At 45.6% G+C, this 17,418-nt stretch overlaps 1 protein-coding gene across 1 annotated transcript; it reads left to right on the top strand.

Annotated features, from left to right (window-relative positions):
• The first annotated feature begins 5,424 nt into the window (after nucleotides 1-5,424).
• On the top strand, nucleotides 5,425-7,593 carry LOC106741317 (protein odd-skipped). The gene is made up of 2 exons (XM_014613156.1): nucleotides 5,425-5,984; nucleotides 7,224-7,593. Exons 1-2 carry the CDS (start codon nucleotides 5,425-5,427, stop codon nucleotides 7,591-7,593), a joined length of 930 nt encoding a protein of 309 aa, XP_014468642.1.
• The last annotated feature ends 9,825 nt before the right edge of the window (nucleotides 7,594-17,418 follow it).

Raw genomic sequence — 17,418 nt, 5'->3', positions numbered from 1 at the left:
AGAAATGCATAAAATCTTTGTCAATTCGTCGTAACAAAACGTCTCTAAGTTATTTCGAAGCAAATCCTCCTGTGCTCATGCTTAACTATTCGCCGATACTTCGGTTGTTCGAAAAATAGAAGAAGAAAAGGTTTATTTCAATTTTCGGAAAATTGTCTCCACAATCACAACGATTGTTATTTATGAGCGAATAGTCGACTTCGTCGAATAACATGCGCTCTCACGATAGTCGCCCGGTCCGATCCGGTTACTAAAACTGAACTGCGCTCGAGATCGGGTGTGACAAACTTCTCAAGCGTTTGCCACGAAGTCGGTGATTAATTTCGAAAGTTATTCTATAAACAGCCTGTCACCGCGTCTGGCCCGGATGCCAGTGTCTCTCGAGTGCTCCTCGCCTTCGAGAGGACCTGCAGGATAATCTGTGAACGATACGAAAAGTGGAAGATGGAAAGAAAGGGATGCGAAGTGTGCGCGTGCGTTTTCCCGCGGAGACGAACAGTCTGCCTGCGCCGACCCTTTTTTATCCGAGAGACTCCTGTGCGAAGGAGTCAACTGTCCGAATGGTTACGAAAAGTCGTTTCAGATAATCCTTTTCAAGGATGTGTCGTTTTAACAACAACAAGATTTTTTCCCCCTCGAGAAAGAGGTAATAAAATATGTCTAGGTTTTTTACGACGTTCCCTAAAAAGAGAAAACTGTTTCGTGAGGAAACAATGTTATACTTCGTTAAGACGAACAAACGAAAAAAGGAAAGTCTCGCGTACGTGTGTCGACTGACTGAAAAAAGTAAATTAGTAACCGACATGTCGGCTTGTGTTTCAACAAATATGCGTTCCATTTGGTAGTTGCAGTATCTGTGCAGTTTTGCGAAGAGTGGCAAAGCGCAAGCGAGGAACAAGAGAGAGAGAGAGAGAGAGATGGAGCGAGCGAAAGAGACAGAGAGATAGAGATGGAACGAGGGAGATAGATAGATGACGGCGATGTACAAAGACGCTTCAGGGGTGACGAGAGCGAGTGCGAAGGGGGTGGACGGGTGGCGAGGGGATCTGCCTGCCTGATGGAGCTTGAAACTGAATTAACCATCCCCGCCCGGGGCCCGTGATCTCGTCGCAACCTCATCTCGGCGACCATTATATTTGTCTTTGTATGCTAAACATTTTGCGGAATTATACGAGACAGGTTTCGAAGAGTCGTCCCTCCCGCGCTCCCTCTTTCTCACTCTCTCTCTCTCTCTCTCCGCGTTACTCTTTCTCTCTCGCCTCCTCCTTTTTCCGCCCCTCTGATCCTCCCAGCGTCCTGTCATCTCCGGTGCGCAGCGTGATCGAGAAACGATAACGATTACGGGGCATTCCTCCCTCGTGCGCAAGATTACTTTCCAGGCGAAAAAAAAGCGATCGGCGAAATACCGGCGATTTTACATGCGCGCGCTTTTTTCGTACGCGCGCGCGTAGGAAGGATTCGCGGGAATTCGCGCGGCAAGTTCGCGTCAAGAAAAAATGCTCGGTTGAAAATGAATGCGTTTGAGAGAATATATTATCGCTCGTCTCTCGTCGATACGAGCGAGGAGAGTATATTTTGCATTTTCGATATATCTCGCACATATCGGGAATCGAAGTTTTACGCCGAAAAGGAAATTTTCGCTATTTGTAATTATAATTGCGTACACGAAAGAATTGTAATAAAGAGAAGCGCTTTTCTAATAAGTGTTACTATCAGTGTAAGTGATAATAAACATCAGTGTAAGTGATAATCACTTCTTACATGCATATTGTTATTATTATTTTTAGGACTACTTTTCTATTTTTTAAAATAGAAGAAAATATATGCAGTTGAGACTGAAAATGGCTGTAACTGCAATGGAATTTCTATTAGTGTTAAATGTGTACGAATATAGAATTCTATCTCCGATTCATTGTTCTGTAAACTTTCACGAAGAGTCAAGTTTCATTTAGTTTCAGTTTCAGTTTCAGTTCTATTTACAATTCTTTTCAGAATTTTAAAAATTACACAATGTGCAGTCTAGGCACAGAGAAAAAAAGATTTTTTTCAATTTAATGTGTGTTTGACTTGGATTTGTTTCATATAAACGACATAATTTATTATTAAATATCATTTTGTTTGAATGAAAATGTTATTATTTCACTAGAATAAACCATGTTGTTTAGTAGAAATACAGTATTATTTAGAGGAAATAATATTTCGTTTTCGATAAAAAAATTCATGTCATTATATATTAAATATTGTTCAACCGAAACATAAAATGTTCTTTAATATTTTTCAAACAGTGTTCAAATAGTGTTACTTCTTTCTTTCAAATAATTTATTGCTTGCTTGTGTGGCAATCATTGTAATATTTGAATGAAAATATAATAAAAATGTGTTTCGTTGTCTGAGAAAAATCGAACAATCCTATTTATTGAATCAAGCATTTGTTTGCTCTATTCCAAAAGACAAAGTTGTTTCAGTTAAAGAAATTTTATTAAATCCATAGAAATCTTTTTCTTTGTGTATGTACAAGTTTAAAATAACATCTAAATAAACAACAAATATGGTTATTAGTGATTACAATTATAGGTCTAATGGAACTTTCGTCATGCAACGAATACGCTCGATTCGTCGAAGACTATAAATGGGAGAAGCGGCGGTAAATTTGGAAAGCACGATAAATATAACGCATTTTACGCGATATCACGCGACCAACAATGCTTCCTTCTCAACTCGCGAATGTCGGCGCAACTTCCCCGTCGGTGTCAGGCTGTCTACGCTGCCATAAATCGATAGGTGGATAAGATAATCTTTACCACATATTGTTACCGATAATGATGTATCATCTACGATATCTCACCGTAGGCTAGTTGTCAACTTTTCCTGTCGATTCCAACGAAATCGTATTTTTAATATCGTCATGGAACGAATCCCCTTTTCAGATTAAGTTCCTAAGTAAAGTCCGTGTCAATTCATCGCATTTAACCTTAAAACCGATTATCTGACTCGGACTTTTATCCCTCTCTCTCTCTCTCTCTCTCTCTCGTCGTTATCTATTATCTCAAACCTAAGAATCGCGTATATACATTTGAGAGAACGAGTCTGATGAAATAGAAATTCAAGAGGAATTTTTTTTATGTAAAATAAAATTATATATAGAAAAATAAAGAAATAGCTGCTGTCGCCAACATCGTCATCTCAAAAATTCCTTTATCTTGAATATCCGAATTAAAATTTTAGTCCTGGTTTAAGTATAATTTAATTCGACAATAAATGCTCAAAGGTCTTCTATTGTACTCCTTTGGTGCTAAAAGTAAGGAAATTATTGCTATTTTTTCCACTTGAAGACTTAACATAGAACTAAAATTTAAATTCTGGAGGACTAAATTGCCTTTGGAGCATTAAAAGAGCACTTTTATGCTCCTTTGGTACTACAAGTGGGAACTTATTTCCGTTTTCTCCGCTCGAAGACTTAAGATAGAATTTAAAATTTCGACTCGGGTATCGTTCCAATGATTTCTTTTTTTTTTTGATCGATACGATGCGCGCGTACGACGGGTGTGACGACGCTGTGTGGCGAGCGTTCGTGAAGATGCACGAAGCCGAAACATCTACGGGACAAGCAGCAACGGTTTGTTCTCATTAGCGCGGCTCGAACGTCTTAGCGCGGGAGATTCGTCTCCCGCGACGTTGATGTAAATTCGTGGCGAACGAATCGGTAGCATCGGCATCTTAAATATCACGCTGAGCCGCATCGTTAGCGTATAATGAGATTACCGGTCTATTCGTCGAAAAGAGTATTGGGAGCGGAGGTAGACGAAGATGGATCGCGGCCGTGTTGGGAAACAAAACGAGGACTCGTCCCAATTAGTAGCGCGGATGACGAAATAACGCAGCGCCACGCGCATCACGTACCGACAGTTAATTTGTTATCGCTTATGAGAAAGAGCCAGCGGATCTCTCCGCCCCCCCTGCCTGGCAGATTCATCTCGTCTCTACGTATTTGTCATTTTCAAATGTCGAGGAAAGAAATCAGATGCCGTCGGATTGCTTTGCATTAAGCTCGATCTACAATGTGCTCTTTGCGTCTTGTTTCTTGCTGTCTCTTTTCCGCAAGTATAAACAGAATAATTCATAAAGAAGAAAGATAGAGAGCGAGAAACAAGACGCAAAGAGCACACTGTAGACCAACCCTTAACGTCGGGCGATCTGCATGGCAAATCGAGCGACTCGTCGGTGGGGCGTCACGCGAAATACTAATGATTCGTGATGCGCGACCCCTGTCTCCGGCAGGGGTGGTTTCGTCGGCCCTCTGTGGTTGGCTCGCGGTGAGTTGATCGCCCGACGCACATCACCACCGTATCGACGAAATCGCGTCATCGTGGCAACGGAGTTCCCGTTTCCCGAATCCTCACGAACACGGGTTATCCCTCGAAATTAGTCTCCCCGCCAAAAAGGAAAAAAAACTCCGGCCACGCGTCCGGCCACCTCGACCGGCCTCGCGCTGCGGGACTCTCTCGGGGTTTTGTTCGCACGAATTTTCCATAATGTTCCGCTACCTGTCTTTCTAATTCTTCGCCCCCCCCCTGCGCCGGAGGTCTCGTCAACAACCACTCGTCGGCGGGAAACGCAAAGCCTGACGAATTGGCTCACTTTCCCCGAGTCTCGGGCGACATCGCCCACCACTCACCGGCTGTAGCACCCGTGCAGCATGCGAATAGCTGCGGACGGATCTCTCAGCCGACGCACCCACGCAGAGTGACGGCACACGCGCTGCCCACGGCGCGCGCACACACGCGACCGCGCGCGCACGAAGAGACAACGAGGACGACGACACGTACGCTCGCGTACACCCACGCGAGGCATCCGCGCGCGCGAGAGAGCGCGGTACGGTAACATCGGTTCAATTTACATCGCAGCGGACACCCCCGGTCGTCTTGCGGGCGCGTGCGGCGACGGCGGGGGACCGCGGTTGTCCACGGCTGGATAGCGTCGCGACGCCCTGGAGGGATCACCCCGACCCGGAAGCTCCGCCCCGGCGGAGTTGGTGGAAGTCGGGCCGCCAACCGGCGGATCCAACGTACGAGACACGGTAGGAGGAGCCACCGTGTCGTCTCGTCGAGGCCAGGTAAACGGCGACCCTGGGATCGCGCGGCGGCTCACTGGTAGAGCTTAGTATCGCGTCGACTCTCGCTAGCTAATATCCTCTTGCCTTTTTTTTCCCCGCTTCAATCTCTCTCTCGCTATCGGTCCGCCCGTCCGGCTCGCCGCGCTACGGTCGCATATCTGCGAGATCGCGCGCGCGCGCGCGCGTCCGGACCGAGCTCGTCGTCACAGCCTTGATGAACGAGGAGGCGAGCTCTCGCCCGAAGTGATTTTTATTATCATTGCATCGTGAGACTCCGCTCCCGTTTCTGCCCCCTCGTCGCACACGGCAAGATGGAGACGAAAACGGAGCCGTTGACGCCGCCGCAGACTCCTCCGTCGGTCGAGAGGTCGATTAATCAAGCGAATCAGCATCACCAATCGGCCCAGCAGCAGCAGCAGCAATTGCCGTTCTCGTCCTCGAGGTGGAGTCGAGCTCATCACATCGTCGGCACCAGGTATCTACAGCAGCAGCAACACGCGCAACCGGCTCAGCACAACACAGGCGGTTATCACACGTCTTTCTTGGACAATTGGTTCTTGAGGGGCGCGGCCCTGCTGGCCGTCAGGGGTTGTTGCCCTCAGACGCACCCTCACGCTTATCACCACCACCATCATCATCATCACGCTCACCACCAGGGTTTGCTGCCGGTGCCGCCACCGACGTCGTTCCTCGCGCGAAGAATACCGGGCCAGAGGCCTAAGAAACAGTTCATTTGCAAGTTCTGCAATCGCCAGTTCACCAAGAGCTACAACCTGCTGATCCACGAGAGGACGCACACCGACGAGCGTCCGTACTCGTGCGACATTTGCGGCAAAGCCTTCCGCAGGCAGGACCACTTGAGGGATCACCGGTGAGTAATCGCGCTCCGGGTGACGGCCTCCTCGATACGATTTTGGCGCGATTGCATCGTGCTGGGCACACGCGTTTGCGATATCACATTGATCTCCGAAGATCTCAAACCGCCACGTTGCTTTCTCATTGAAGGCGTGAGCAACACAATGTTGCTGGCGGCGCACGATGGTTCCAAAAGAGTTCGAGCGCCGAGAGGAAGCGGGGAGAAACGGAATCGTATCGAAAATAGTCCGCACAGGCGATACTAGCGAGTTTAACAACGTTGACGTATGCTCGTTGTTGTTTCTCGATGATCGATGCATCGTATCGTTCGTTTCCTCGAGAATATTTCTATTGGCCCGCGCATCACTCAACGATCGGCCAATCCCTTGCTACTGTTAACCGACTCGGAATGGAGGAGACAAAAGTTTGCGCACTGAGAGAAAAACTTTGGTTAATTTAACAAGATACCGCAACGAAGTATATATAGTTTGTAGATATGGCACAACAAATGACACTGTAGTGAAAGCAAATAATTTGTACTATTCATTTGCCATTCTAACAAACACTTCTGTGTATTGACTTGGTAATTGGTTTGTTAAAATAACGAATGACGATAAATGATTAGGCAGTAACTCTTCGATCTATTTCCCTAACAGATCTTCAAATAACAGAAAAGCTTTCGTTCTGCTAACTAAAAGATTTGTCTCGGTGCGCTTTGCGCTCCAAACACCGACCAGTTTGATTCCACATGCAGCTCCATTGATAACAAAATGATACCGTGCCCGATTGTAGTAAAATAATGTTACGACGAACATCGCGTCAAATTAAAAAAAATTGCAAAATTAGAATAGCGAGATAGCAAAATTAGAAATCAGTCAGTAAGTGAGAAATGTACACGTATAGTCAGTGCAGGGAAGGTTGCAACGCTCTTCTCTCGATAACTTTCGCAACACGCTCGTATTCAATAGAAGAATTTGCACTTTTTAGAGAGTAATTTTCAATAATTTTCGAAAAAAATTCTCTCTTATTGAGAAAGTCCCGGACGCGTTCCGAAGTTCATCGAGGTAAAAAGACTGTTGTTTTTCTCCCGCTGACAACCGCGTCGAACAAGCATTACGAATCGCGCAAGTCCGCGAAGAGCGTTGAATTCGACCGCGGAGAGGCGAAGGTGCGCGTAGAGAGGATTATGAACTCGGGTTGATCGCTGATTGACTTGCCACACGGGGGTTGACGGAAACGTAACTTTAACATTTAGGTACATACACAGCAAGGAGAAGCCGTTCAAGTGCAACGACTGCGGCAAGGGATTCTGCCAGAGCAGAACCTTGGCGGTACACAGGATCCTGCACATGGAGGAGTCGCCGCACAAATGCCCGGTCTGCGGACGGAGTTTCAATCAGAGGAGCAACCTGAAGACGCATCTCCTCACGCACACGCCGCCCGACGTGCCGCAGGACCTCCGGGTCGACACCAGCCCGGTGTCCTCCAACTCGAGGATCACCTCGCCCTCCACCGAGGTCAGACAATTAACGGAACGTATGAGCAATCTCTTGCCGGTCGAGAGGACCGGCACGATCGCGCCTATCAAGCTCGGCTTCACCATAGAAGACATTATGAAACGTTAACTTGACTTGAACACTGCGCGCCGGACGATGTTTGTTCCTCTTTTCCCGTATGTAGGCGCGTTGCGACTCATTACGGCGTTAAGACTCGTCGAGAGACTGCTACGGTCGCGATTAGGTTTAGATTTCGCCGCATCGAGGCTAATTTATACACACACACACACACACAAATATATATATATGTATATTCTTTGTGGTGATCGTGACTCGAGAACGACGTCGCACGCGCGCACTTTGGATCTCAAAAATTATAAGATATGATCACGGAATTGTTTCTACGATCTCCGTGGGAGATGCAGGTTTCCGACTGGCAAGCTCTAAACGCGACATCGGGACATGACGGATCTCTTTCTCCAAGTTCTTGGAATCCCCTCTTGGAATCGGTTTACCGTCGGCTTTACGGGGCGGCACAAATGTCGGCCTTCTCTGATTTCGCGAGACCTTCGTAGCTTTGTTCTAGTCATGAGTGCTTTTCCGCTCGCTCGCTCGCTCGCCCGCGAACGAGAAAACTTGTTGTTTTCCGTGTCGGATATCCGTAATGAATAACGGACGATAGGGGGGAAGAGGGAATAATTACGCGGTCGGAGATCTCTTTGAACAGGTTCGTCCCGTTGGTTTACCGTGATTGTCGTTCCCACGCGAACGAGCAGCGTTGTCGTTTGATCGAGAGAGAGAGAGAGAAAGAGAGAAAGAGAGAAGATATCTTTGATTTATCGGGATTTCATTCCAGGATCGATTAGACGCAACGACGCGTGTGATTACGGCGCGGCACCGCAACGAAGACGGGCGAAATAATTGCTTCGCGCTTTAGACAAAATGCAAATCACAACGAAACAACTAATATTGTCAACGATGGCAACGCAGAACCGAGACTCTAATTTGAGTTCCCGCGCGATAAGTACTTCGCGAATGGGCAGACCCCGTGGACTGTTATCAAGTACAATTAAAAGGTATTAACTCGGAGTGATTTGTTCCGCTGTCCCGAGTCCCCCCGTTCCACAGGTGATCCGATGCGTATGTTCGATATTGCTCGACGGCGCGAGGCGACGATGAATTTTCCGACGTCTTTCTCGGAGCACGATTTCACGTTCAGCGCATATATTTAATGTTTCGCGATATTTAACGTAATTAGAATAATTTTATTTTTAATAGAAAAACGCGCGGAGGAGCGAAAGCGCGAATTCAAACACCGGAATTGAGTGTATTCGTTTGTATCACAACCATTGTCAATGACTACCGATTAAACTTCACTGTACAACATGCGATTTTATAGGCATTAAAATACTTGATGTAAAACACACACGAATTATTGTTTCTTTATTTATTTATATCAAGTGCTTCATTCATTCCGCTCTGAATTCAAACATTCTTTAGATTATACAATTACACACACACGATTTTTGTTAAACACTTTTAAATTAAGTTACGTAAAGGATGCTCCATCGAGAGAACTTTTGTCACACGTCGACATTAATTTTGCCGTTCTGTAGGGCAGAAGGGCACTTTCGTGTATCATACACCTCCTATTGTAAATATACGCCCGCGAATATTTATTGTTTTAACGCGAATGACTCTTCTTGTGAATATTTAGTGATCTTTTCAGAATATTATCTGATTCCTGCATTAAACCATGTGCTACGTCTGTACATATATTCTTAAGTGTGTAAATGTGTGTGTACGCGTGTGCATATGCGCGCCTACGCGCACATATATGTATATTTAGATGCTGTAATATATTCTTAGAGATAATGAGCATACATATAGATACTCTTGGATGCTGTAACTCACGCGATTCACGAAAGCAGTATTCCCCGCGCGCACGAATCGAGAACTTAGCGCGCGTTTGCGCGACTCGTTTCTTCTCTGTCTTGCGACGGGTCTGTCATGACGGCGCTTCCTGCGACGAGATACGAGTTAGCACCGTACAGATTTGTCATGTCGCATTGCGATCGTTGTCAGCTGAGGAGACTCCCAATCGTTCTTTAATGTAATTTATTTTATTACCCGTATAACCGCAGAAATCCGACAGATGTTTACACACGCGACGTTAGCGAAGAGTTTCGATCGAGAACAATCAATTGAATAATTCGGAGAATTAATCAGCGGACGTGAACCGATTTATTTGTACCACGTGAAAGTAACCTGAAACTTTCATGGATATTTCGCGTTTTCGGGGCGGCATTGAAAATTAAAATTATCGTTTGGCCAGTGCAATTATTAATTGGATGGTGCAATAAATCCCGAGAGGGTCACGATATGGTTTTGATTCCGCGCCTCCGGACACGCGTGGCAGAGAGAGAGAGAGAGAGAGGGGGGGAGGGGAGCGAGAATAAGAAAGATATCGCGCTCGTGTTCGCCCCGAGGGGATTTTTCTTACGGGTTTCGAAAGGTGTACGGTTATCCAGTTCCTAAAAGTGCGTTCACAGTTACGGATTTCGGTCGTCAGGCGTCGGGATAATTGATTGTTCGTCCGGCGAGACAACGATCTACGCTGTGAGAGTTGCGCGACATTACCGGTGCCGGTGTCGCCGCGCATATCGACGGTGTTAATCGGTGCTTTCCCGGCCCGACTCGTTAGATACATCCCAGCGGCGTTTTTCCCGTAAAATTAGAAATTTAGATCAGATAAGAGCGCGGGAGGAAAGGCGGAGGGACAATCTCGTTGGCAGTTAGCCGCGGCACCTTCTCACCCATCTCGCTGCCACCGGCGGCGAGCTGCGCGCGGTCCCGAAGATCTTCCTCTTTTAATCTAGAAGCGAGATACCGCTACCCGTGTAGACCACCCACGCCTCGCATTAAGCCTGGTATCGGAGTACCCGCAGTCCCTTTCGCGTGAAACAGATTGCGCCCGGTGAATTCGGTGTGTCGATTCTCCATTAGGAGAATAACACTCGGCGATATCGTCGAGTCCTCCATTCCTTCCTTCCTTCCTTCGTTCTTCCCCCCTTCGTTCGCATTTCTCATTCACTCAGACGTCCGGAAACACCCTCGACAACGCTGGATCTCGATGCGACGGGACAAATTTTCACTTCGGTTGAAAGTCAAAATGAAATTCAATAAATTTACCTACGAGGAAAGACGTTCGTTCGGTCACTGATACGTCGCGTAGAAGCACACACAACGGTGTTCCCTGTCTGATTTTCACGTGACACGCGCGCGCGTCCCCCAGTTCCTTCCTTCTCTATATTGGTTACCACTAATTTATAAGATTAATTTATAAGATAATTAATTTATAAGATCATTGTAAATATACGTATACATAATATGCGTGTAGATATAATATACTCGTGAGTGTGAACTGTCCCCTACACTATCATGTGCTTTCGTTCTCTAGCCGCCGTCCCCGGCCCGACCGGATCCTCCCGATTCCCTTATCGGGAATGCGCTTGAACGCCTCGACGCCGGTATCGGAGTATTGTCGGACACGGGAGTGTGGTTATCTGTTAATATACGGTCTTACCAAATAAAAAGAAAGGAACGAGAGAATACCTCACCCTAGTCGAGCGTAGAACGTACTTAATTGAATGTTGTTGTTATGAATTGAAAAATAAAAACTCATGCACCAGAAAATGTCTTGCTAGCGCAACGATGATCTCGTGTTTTCTAAAATTTTACCACCCGCTTTTACATTCCGACTCTGTGATTTTTTCATCACGGGACATGCCAGCACTGCTACAGTATTTTAACAACAAATCTATAAATATGCATATATTACGAAAATACATATACAGGATGTCTCAAACTAATCTGGATTCCCGCGGTGTGCAGGTAGAATGGATGAAACTGAGAGCAGAAAAATCATGTACCATTTTGAAAAATTCGCAATAGTTAATGAAGAATTAATAATTTTATCTCAGCTATGAACGCACAGGAAACAATAGGTCGAACTTTGTATAAAAAGAAATTTCTTACTTTTGAAGATCCAGAAATGATGAGCATCAACTGATTTCTACAGGTGGAATAACGCAGTAAACAGCGAGCGGCATATAACAAAGAATTGTGTGCCGAAAAGAATCGCGCCTCTCGCTATCAGTTGATACTCGTTGCTAGGAGATTTTAAAAATAAGCCATTTTTTATATAGAATGTGGTTTATCGCTTCTAGTGTGTTCATCAGCTTAGATAAAATAATTAATTTCTCATTAACTATTGCGAATTTTTCAAAACGGCACATGACTTTTTTGCTCTGTTTTACCTGTTTTACTTGCAGCACACCGCGGGAACCGAGTTAGATTAGTTTGGGATACCCTGTATATATGAGAAGGAAATATTAATATGTTATAAAGATTTTCTAGAGAAGAGAGAGAGAGAGAGAATGCGTGTGTGTGTGGAAAATATCTTGATACACAATATTAATGTAATATTCCTTAGAATTATCACATATGGTGTGTAATATTCCTTAGAATTATCACATATGGTGTAATTAATTCGTATTAAATTGTATTATGTGTTTAATGTGATATTTTTTTTTTCTGATATCAAGAAAGAGAAAATGAGTGAAGAGAATTGTGATATATTTTTTATGTATATAAATATAATGTCTAATTATTTTTGCTTCTCAAAAGAATAGTACGTACTGAACACTAAAGTTTTACAGGAGAAGAAGAAGAGGAAAAAGGAGAAGGAAAAGAATGGTTGAATCAGCCGTGTGAAACAACGTGAAAAGCTACAATTTTTTTTTTATCGAATACAAATATATGTATACGAGCTATATGGATCAAATATTTGAACTCCTTAGAGATATCACATGTCACCTCATCGGTTAAACCGAGGCGTCAAGATCGAAGTATAAAGAGCAATCTGGAAAGATATGAAACACTTCTAGATACAGGGATATATCAAATTTAATGTGTAACATATACTTAAATAGACCACTACGATTGTTTATTTATACGCGCTCGACCAACGACTGAGAATATTTCACTCGGCACGCGCATTTTTACTTCTCCCTTTCCCTTTTTTTTGCGTTGATGGTCAGTCTGAAAATGAGCAGCGAATGGAATGTTGTGAAAACACGACTCGCACAAGAGAGAAAGACACACGGTATCCGGCCGGTATCCCTCAGATTCAATCTCTCGCGAGGGTAAACAAGCAGCAGTTCCGGCGGCGCCGCCGGTCGGTCGGTCCCTTCCCCGACGTAAGTCATCACGCGTACCCACGTAGAACAAGACTGACCATCGTTCCCGCTTTCCCGACAATGGGCGGCAGTTAACGCGCTTGCCGATCAGTTAGTGCTGTTTAACTTTAATTAATTCCTGCACCTTCTCCACGGACAATAAAGCGTGATGAAACGCTGAGCAAACAAGAACGGCGCTCGGCTCACCCTTCGCTCCTTCATCATCGAGCTAATTCTGTAGCCTGTCGTCACGTTTCTTATCCGTTTCCTGGTCGGTCAGTCGGTGAACGCAAAGTCCGCTTGTGTTCTACGTTATTTGAAATTAAATTAGCGGAAACATTATATATATATATTTTTTTTTCGCTAACTTAAGATATATGTATATCGATAAAGCTAATAATGGATATGAAACGCGATATCGATCGTTGTTTGCTTGGAGAAAAGATATAATCTATACTAATTATACGAAGTGGCTGTTACAACTTTCTTATCTGGACGCTTCCAGAAAGTCTTATCTGAAGTTCATGACGAACATATCCGCCAATTTCACCGTTCGTATAAATATTTATTTACACACACACACACACACATACATTTAAAATAAAATATATAAATAAATATTATACATTTTTGAGTGAATATATATTATTTATTCGATTTAAAACGAAACACGTCGGATTTACTAACGGACGATATCTATAATTTCGATGCGACCATCTTTATCCCAGTTTTGCAATTAATTTATCAATCGTGTCTAAACTTAGCTACGCTAATTGCGTCCGTTTTTGTATGATATTAGAATGGCAATGATTAATCGGTTTCGGTACGAAGTGCGAAAAAATAATCGGCCAACACCGAAATCACCGATAAGATTGTTGCGGCCCGGGGAATACAAAGAGACAATGTGTTTTACGATTTCAGGTAGCCGAGAGTGCCAAAGAGGAGGAGGAAGAGGAAAAGTGTGGAGAGTTAGGTGTGTAAGAGCGAGAGAAAGGAAACGGTGGAGGACGAGGGCAACAGAGCGACGAGTAGAAATGAATTTCGAGGAAGGAGGAAGACGAATGGAAGCGGAGGAAGAAGGACCGTCCGACTACGCGTATCCTTTACTGCAGCCCGGGGGGACGATTTAATTACAATAATCACAATGTTACGGTTCCTGGTATTCTGCCCTATAGAGAGCAGCGACTTGTCCCACGGACAAGAGGCTAATCGTTTTCCTAAATCGAGGACAGAGTTTCGCACAGCGACCCGATGCTGTTTCACGCCGGTGATCGTGGGTGATCCTTCTTTTATTTTTATCTAATAAAAATAAAACGTTGCTCATGGGAATACGTTTCAAGTTCGAGTAATCTGTATCTCTGTGCAAACCTCTTTTTCTTTTGCTCCCATCTCGAGAGAAAGTTATCCGTGACATATCGCAGCGATTAAAAAAAAAACATATACACATACACACATATATATATGTATATATATATATATATGTATAATATTATATTATTTTTTTTAATATAAATATGATATACATATAAAATAATATAATATAATATAAGATAATAATTACATGTAACATTAGCATCATCTTGAGTATGAATACGATATTAAAAAACCAATTCGTCATGTAATCCGCGATAGTGGGGAATATTTTCCTGCGGATTCGCGCTTTCGATATCGATGTCATCGGGCATGCGAGGAGTAGACCGCGCGGAGGCAAGGGTGAAAACCCGGGGCGAGTTCGCGGTGGCAGCGAGCTCGGCGGCAATTGTGGGAGTCAGTGACTGTGGAATGTCATGAGACCCCGCGGGTCTACCCCTAAAACGTTAACCACAGATTATCCGGCGGATTAGATCGCTCAGTCGGGCGAGGCCCCGAGCTACGATTGCGAAGCAAAAAAAGAGAGAGAAAAAAGAAGGAACGAGACGCGAGGGAAAGAGGAAGAGAAGCTGCCACGGTCCCCTCACGGTGCTCCACCGTGTACCCTCTTATTAGGGCGTGAGCCTTATCTAAGGGTCACAGGGCCCCGGCGACCTCGTGGGTCCCACAGGGACCACGAGGATCGGTCCAGAATTCCAGGAGTTGCCGCGCGGAGATCCTCCTGCGCGCTCGCGCTCGCAGACGGCCGAAGCGCGAGCGCGCGTTCTTCTTCTTTCAGGCTTCTGAACACTAATTTCGGTCACCTTTGGATAATGATGATGAGGATGAACCGTGAAGTAATTACCAGCGGCAAAGGGCGAGGGTATTCGGTCCAGGCTCCTCGGTACGCGCGCGAACGCGTTGTGGGAAGCCGAGACGCGTTACAGTCGAATCGCGAAGTGGATCGTGAACTTAATTACTGTAAACGAATGCATGTTCCTAGACTGAACGATTTGCCCTTTAGAGGGGTATTTTACAAAATCGTCATCTTGTCCGTCGGTCATAGTTCATTAACGACTGCGTCGAGAGTAAAAAAATATCTAAAAATAAAAAAGTGTTTATTCAACGGGCGCTAATAATATATTTACTTACACTAATGTACATATTTTTACGTTGGGAAAAATTTCTTGCAAATGTGAGAAAATATACATTTCTTAAATCTGTGGCTTTTCATGGCGCAAGTAAATGGTTATCCCATATATTTAAGTAAAGAAATTTAGATTTAAGTAAATATATTATTAGTAACTATCGCATAAATATTTCTTTATGTTTTCGATTTTTTCTCTCAATACGCGTCACATTGTCTCGTTTTACTCGCAATTTTTGTACTCCCGACGCGCTTGTTTCTATCCTCGAGTAGAGGAAAGTTCGAGATCTGGTTGTTGCAAATTAAGAGAAGCGTCAATCGTCTCCACGTTCGAGCTTTCCGCGTGGCCCCGGCGCATAAAGATTCGCCGGTGCGCGTTTTCGTCTCGCAGCCGTCTCGAGCGCGATTAAAAGAGCCGGGGCGATAAATTTTCGGAAAATTAAGAACTCCGCTGCCGGGGTCGAAGCTGGTACGCCGGTTCGGAAAGGCGCTGGGGGAGTGAGCCGGTCGCCGCGGGCCCCGGGCCTGTGGTTAGGGCGGTGCAGCGGGCCACTCTTTTTTCAGACCCCGACGATTAGGTAAACTGTCTGCCCACGGCGCGCGGTGTGTGCCCACATTGTCGAAACACACTCGCTCGGGGTATGCAATTAGTTAGTAGTATAGTTTAAACTCGAGACGCCGCATCGGGACCGCGTAGGAACGCGGCGCGCGTAGGGTCGCGGGACGAAGCAGAAAACGAAGAGACCGAGAAGGACGAGAAATGGAGGAAGAACGAGCGAGCGAGCGAGCGAGTCGACTCCACCCTTTTAAACGTCGCTAATTCCTCCACGGACTCCGTCGCCGTCGCAACCCCTTCGACCGCGCGGGAGAGGAAGAAAAAAAGGGGGGCGAAAAAAAAGCGACAACAGAAGTGGAAATGGGCCTCACCGGGCCATTCGGTGCTATTTCGGTAGGGCATTATGACGGTCCTACCGAAATAAAGGGTTTCGACTCCCGGATTCCTTTCGCGGTAACTGCACCGCGCCGCGCGTACTCTTCTCTCTCTCTCTCTCTCTCCTCGTCGTCGCGATCGCTCCGTCACTTTTCTCCTCCTCGCGCTCACGAAATCTCACGACGCCCGATACCGACGCACGGTCCATTTATCGACGGCAGTGGCCCGACGTAGTTTCTCACGTGTCGTTTCCCGACGTCGCCCCGTGTCACCCACGTGAACATGCACGTGCGCCCCACTTCCTGGAAGGATCGTCGCCTCCCGATTGGCTCGCTTCCTCCTTTGTAGCCGGCCGCAGCAGACCGCTGCATCCATCAGATGCTACCATCTGACGGGGAACGTCGCAATGTGCGCTTATCAACGAAATAGACGAGCTTGCTTTGCGTCTTCTGTTTCCGTCTCGAACGATCGCGCGAGCGCGAAAAATTCAGGTCGACGAGGGAAGCGTTGGTGTGATTTCACGAGGATCCCAGCCGCACTTGAATGTAATTTCAAAGGTTCGGAAAAAAAGCCGGGTTTCTTCAGTCATTCCGTTTCCCTTCGGTTTCTTTTCGCGAGGCAATTTCTTTTCCCATTTTTTTCGCGGCTTTTTCCGCGTAAAAATGAAGTTTGTTTTTTAACTATAGGCGCGAAACTCGGACTTTAAAAGCCACTTATACCGATACCGGTTAACTCAACGGAATTGACCAATCACATTAGCTAATTAGCTGAACTGATCAATGCAATTGGTCGATTCCGTCGAGTCGATCAGTCGGTTAAGTTAACCGGAGTTGGTGCCGGAAGTGGCACTGAATGTCTCGGGAGACCGCAGAATAATAATTTTGCACATATAACCGATAATAATTTCTTAAACATTACATCAATGTGAGAGTGCAAAAGAGTTTCCGAGGGATCTTCCACCTCGATCGGGACAAGATTCCGTTTTTCTTTCGGGGATTCACGTGAAGAAATTTAAGTCCTCCGAACGTTCGCGCGGACTTCTTCATGGCACTCGCGCGAAGTGCTCCCGTTGTCTTTCGCATATATACGGTTTACGTGCACGTTAATGAGCAGAAAGTGGAGATAAGTACAATTGCGAAATCACAATCGCGGCGCGATATAAGAGATAGCGAAGCGTCGATCGCGTGCGATTCGTCGCGCGCGCGCGCGCGTGTGTTGTTCACGGATGAATAAGTCCTTATTGCGGTGATCCGACGCGCTCTCTCGCGCCAAATATAGAGCGATAT

This window comes from Dinoponera quadriceps, unplaced genomic scaffold, assembly GCF_001313825.1.
Source record: "Dinoponera quadriceps isolate SergipeBrazil2010 unplaced genomic scaffold, ASM131382v1 scaffold405, whole genome shotgun sequence".
NCBI classification, from domain to species: Eukaryota; Metazoa; Arthropoda; class Insecta; order Hymenoptera; family Formicidae; genus Dinoponera; species Dinoponera quadriceps.
This window is presented reverse-complemented; position numbering and strand designations above follow the sequence as displayed.

Excerpts from the sequence above, each read along its gene's own strand:
- LOC106741317 (XM_014613156.1), top strand. The coding sequence starts at position 5,425 with ATGGAGACGAAAACGGAGCCGTTGACGCCGCCGCAGACTCCTCCGTCG. Across the intron at positions 5,985-7,223 it reads GACCACTTGAGGGATCACCG|GTACATACACAGCAAGGAGA; the intron begins GTGAGTAATCGC and ends TTTAACATTTAG.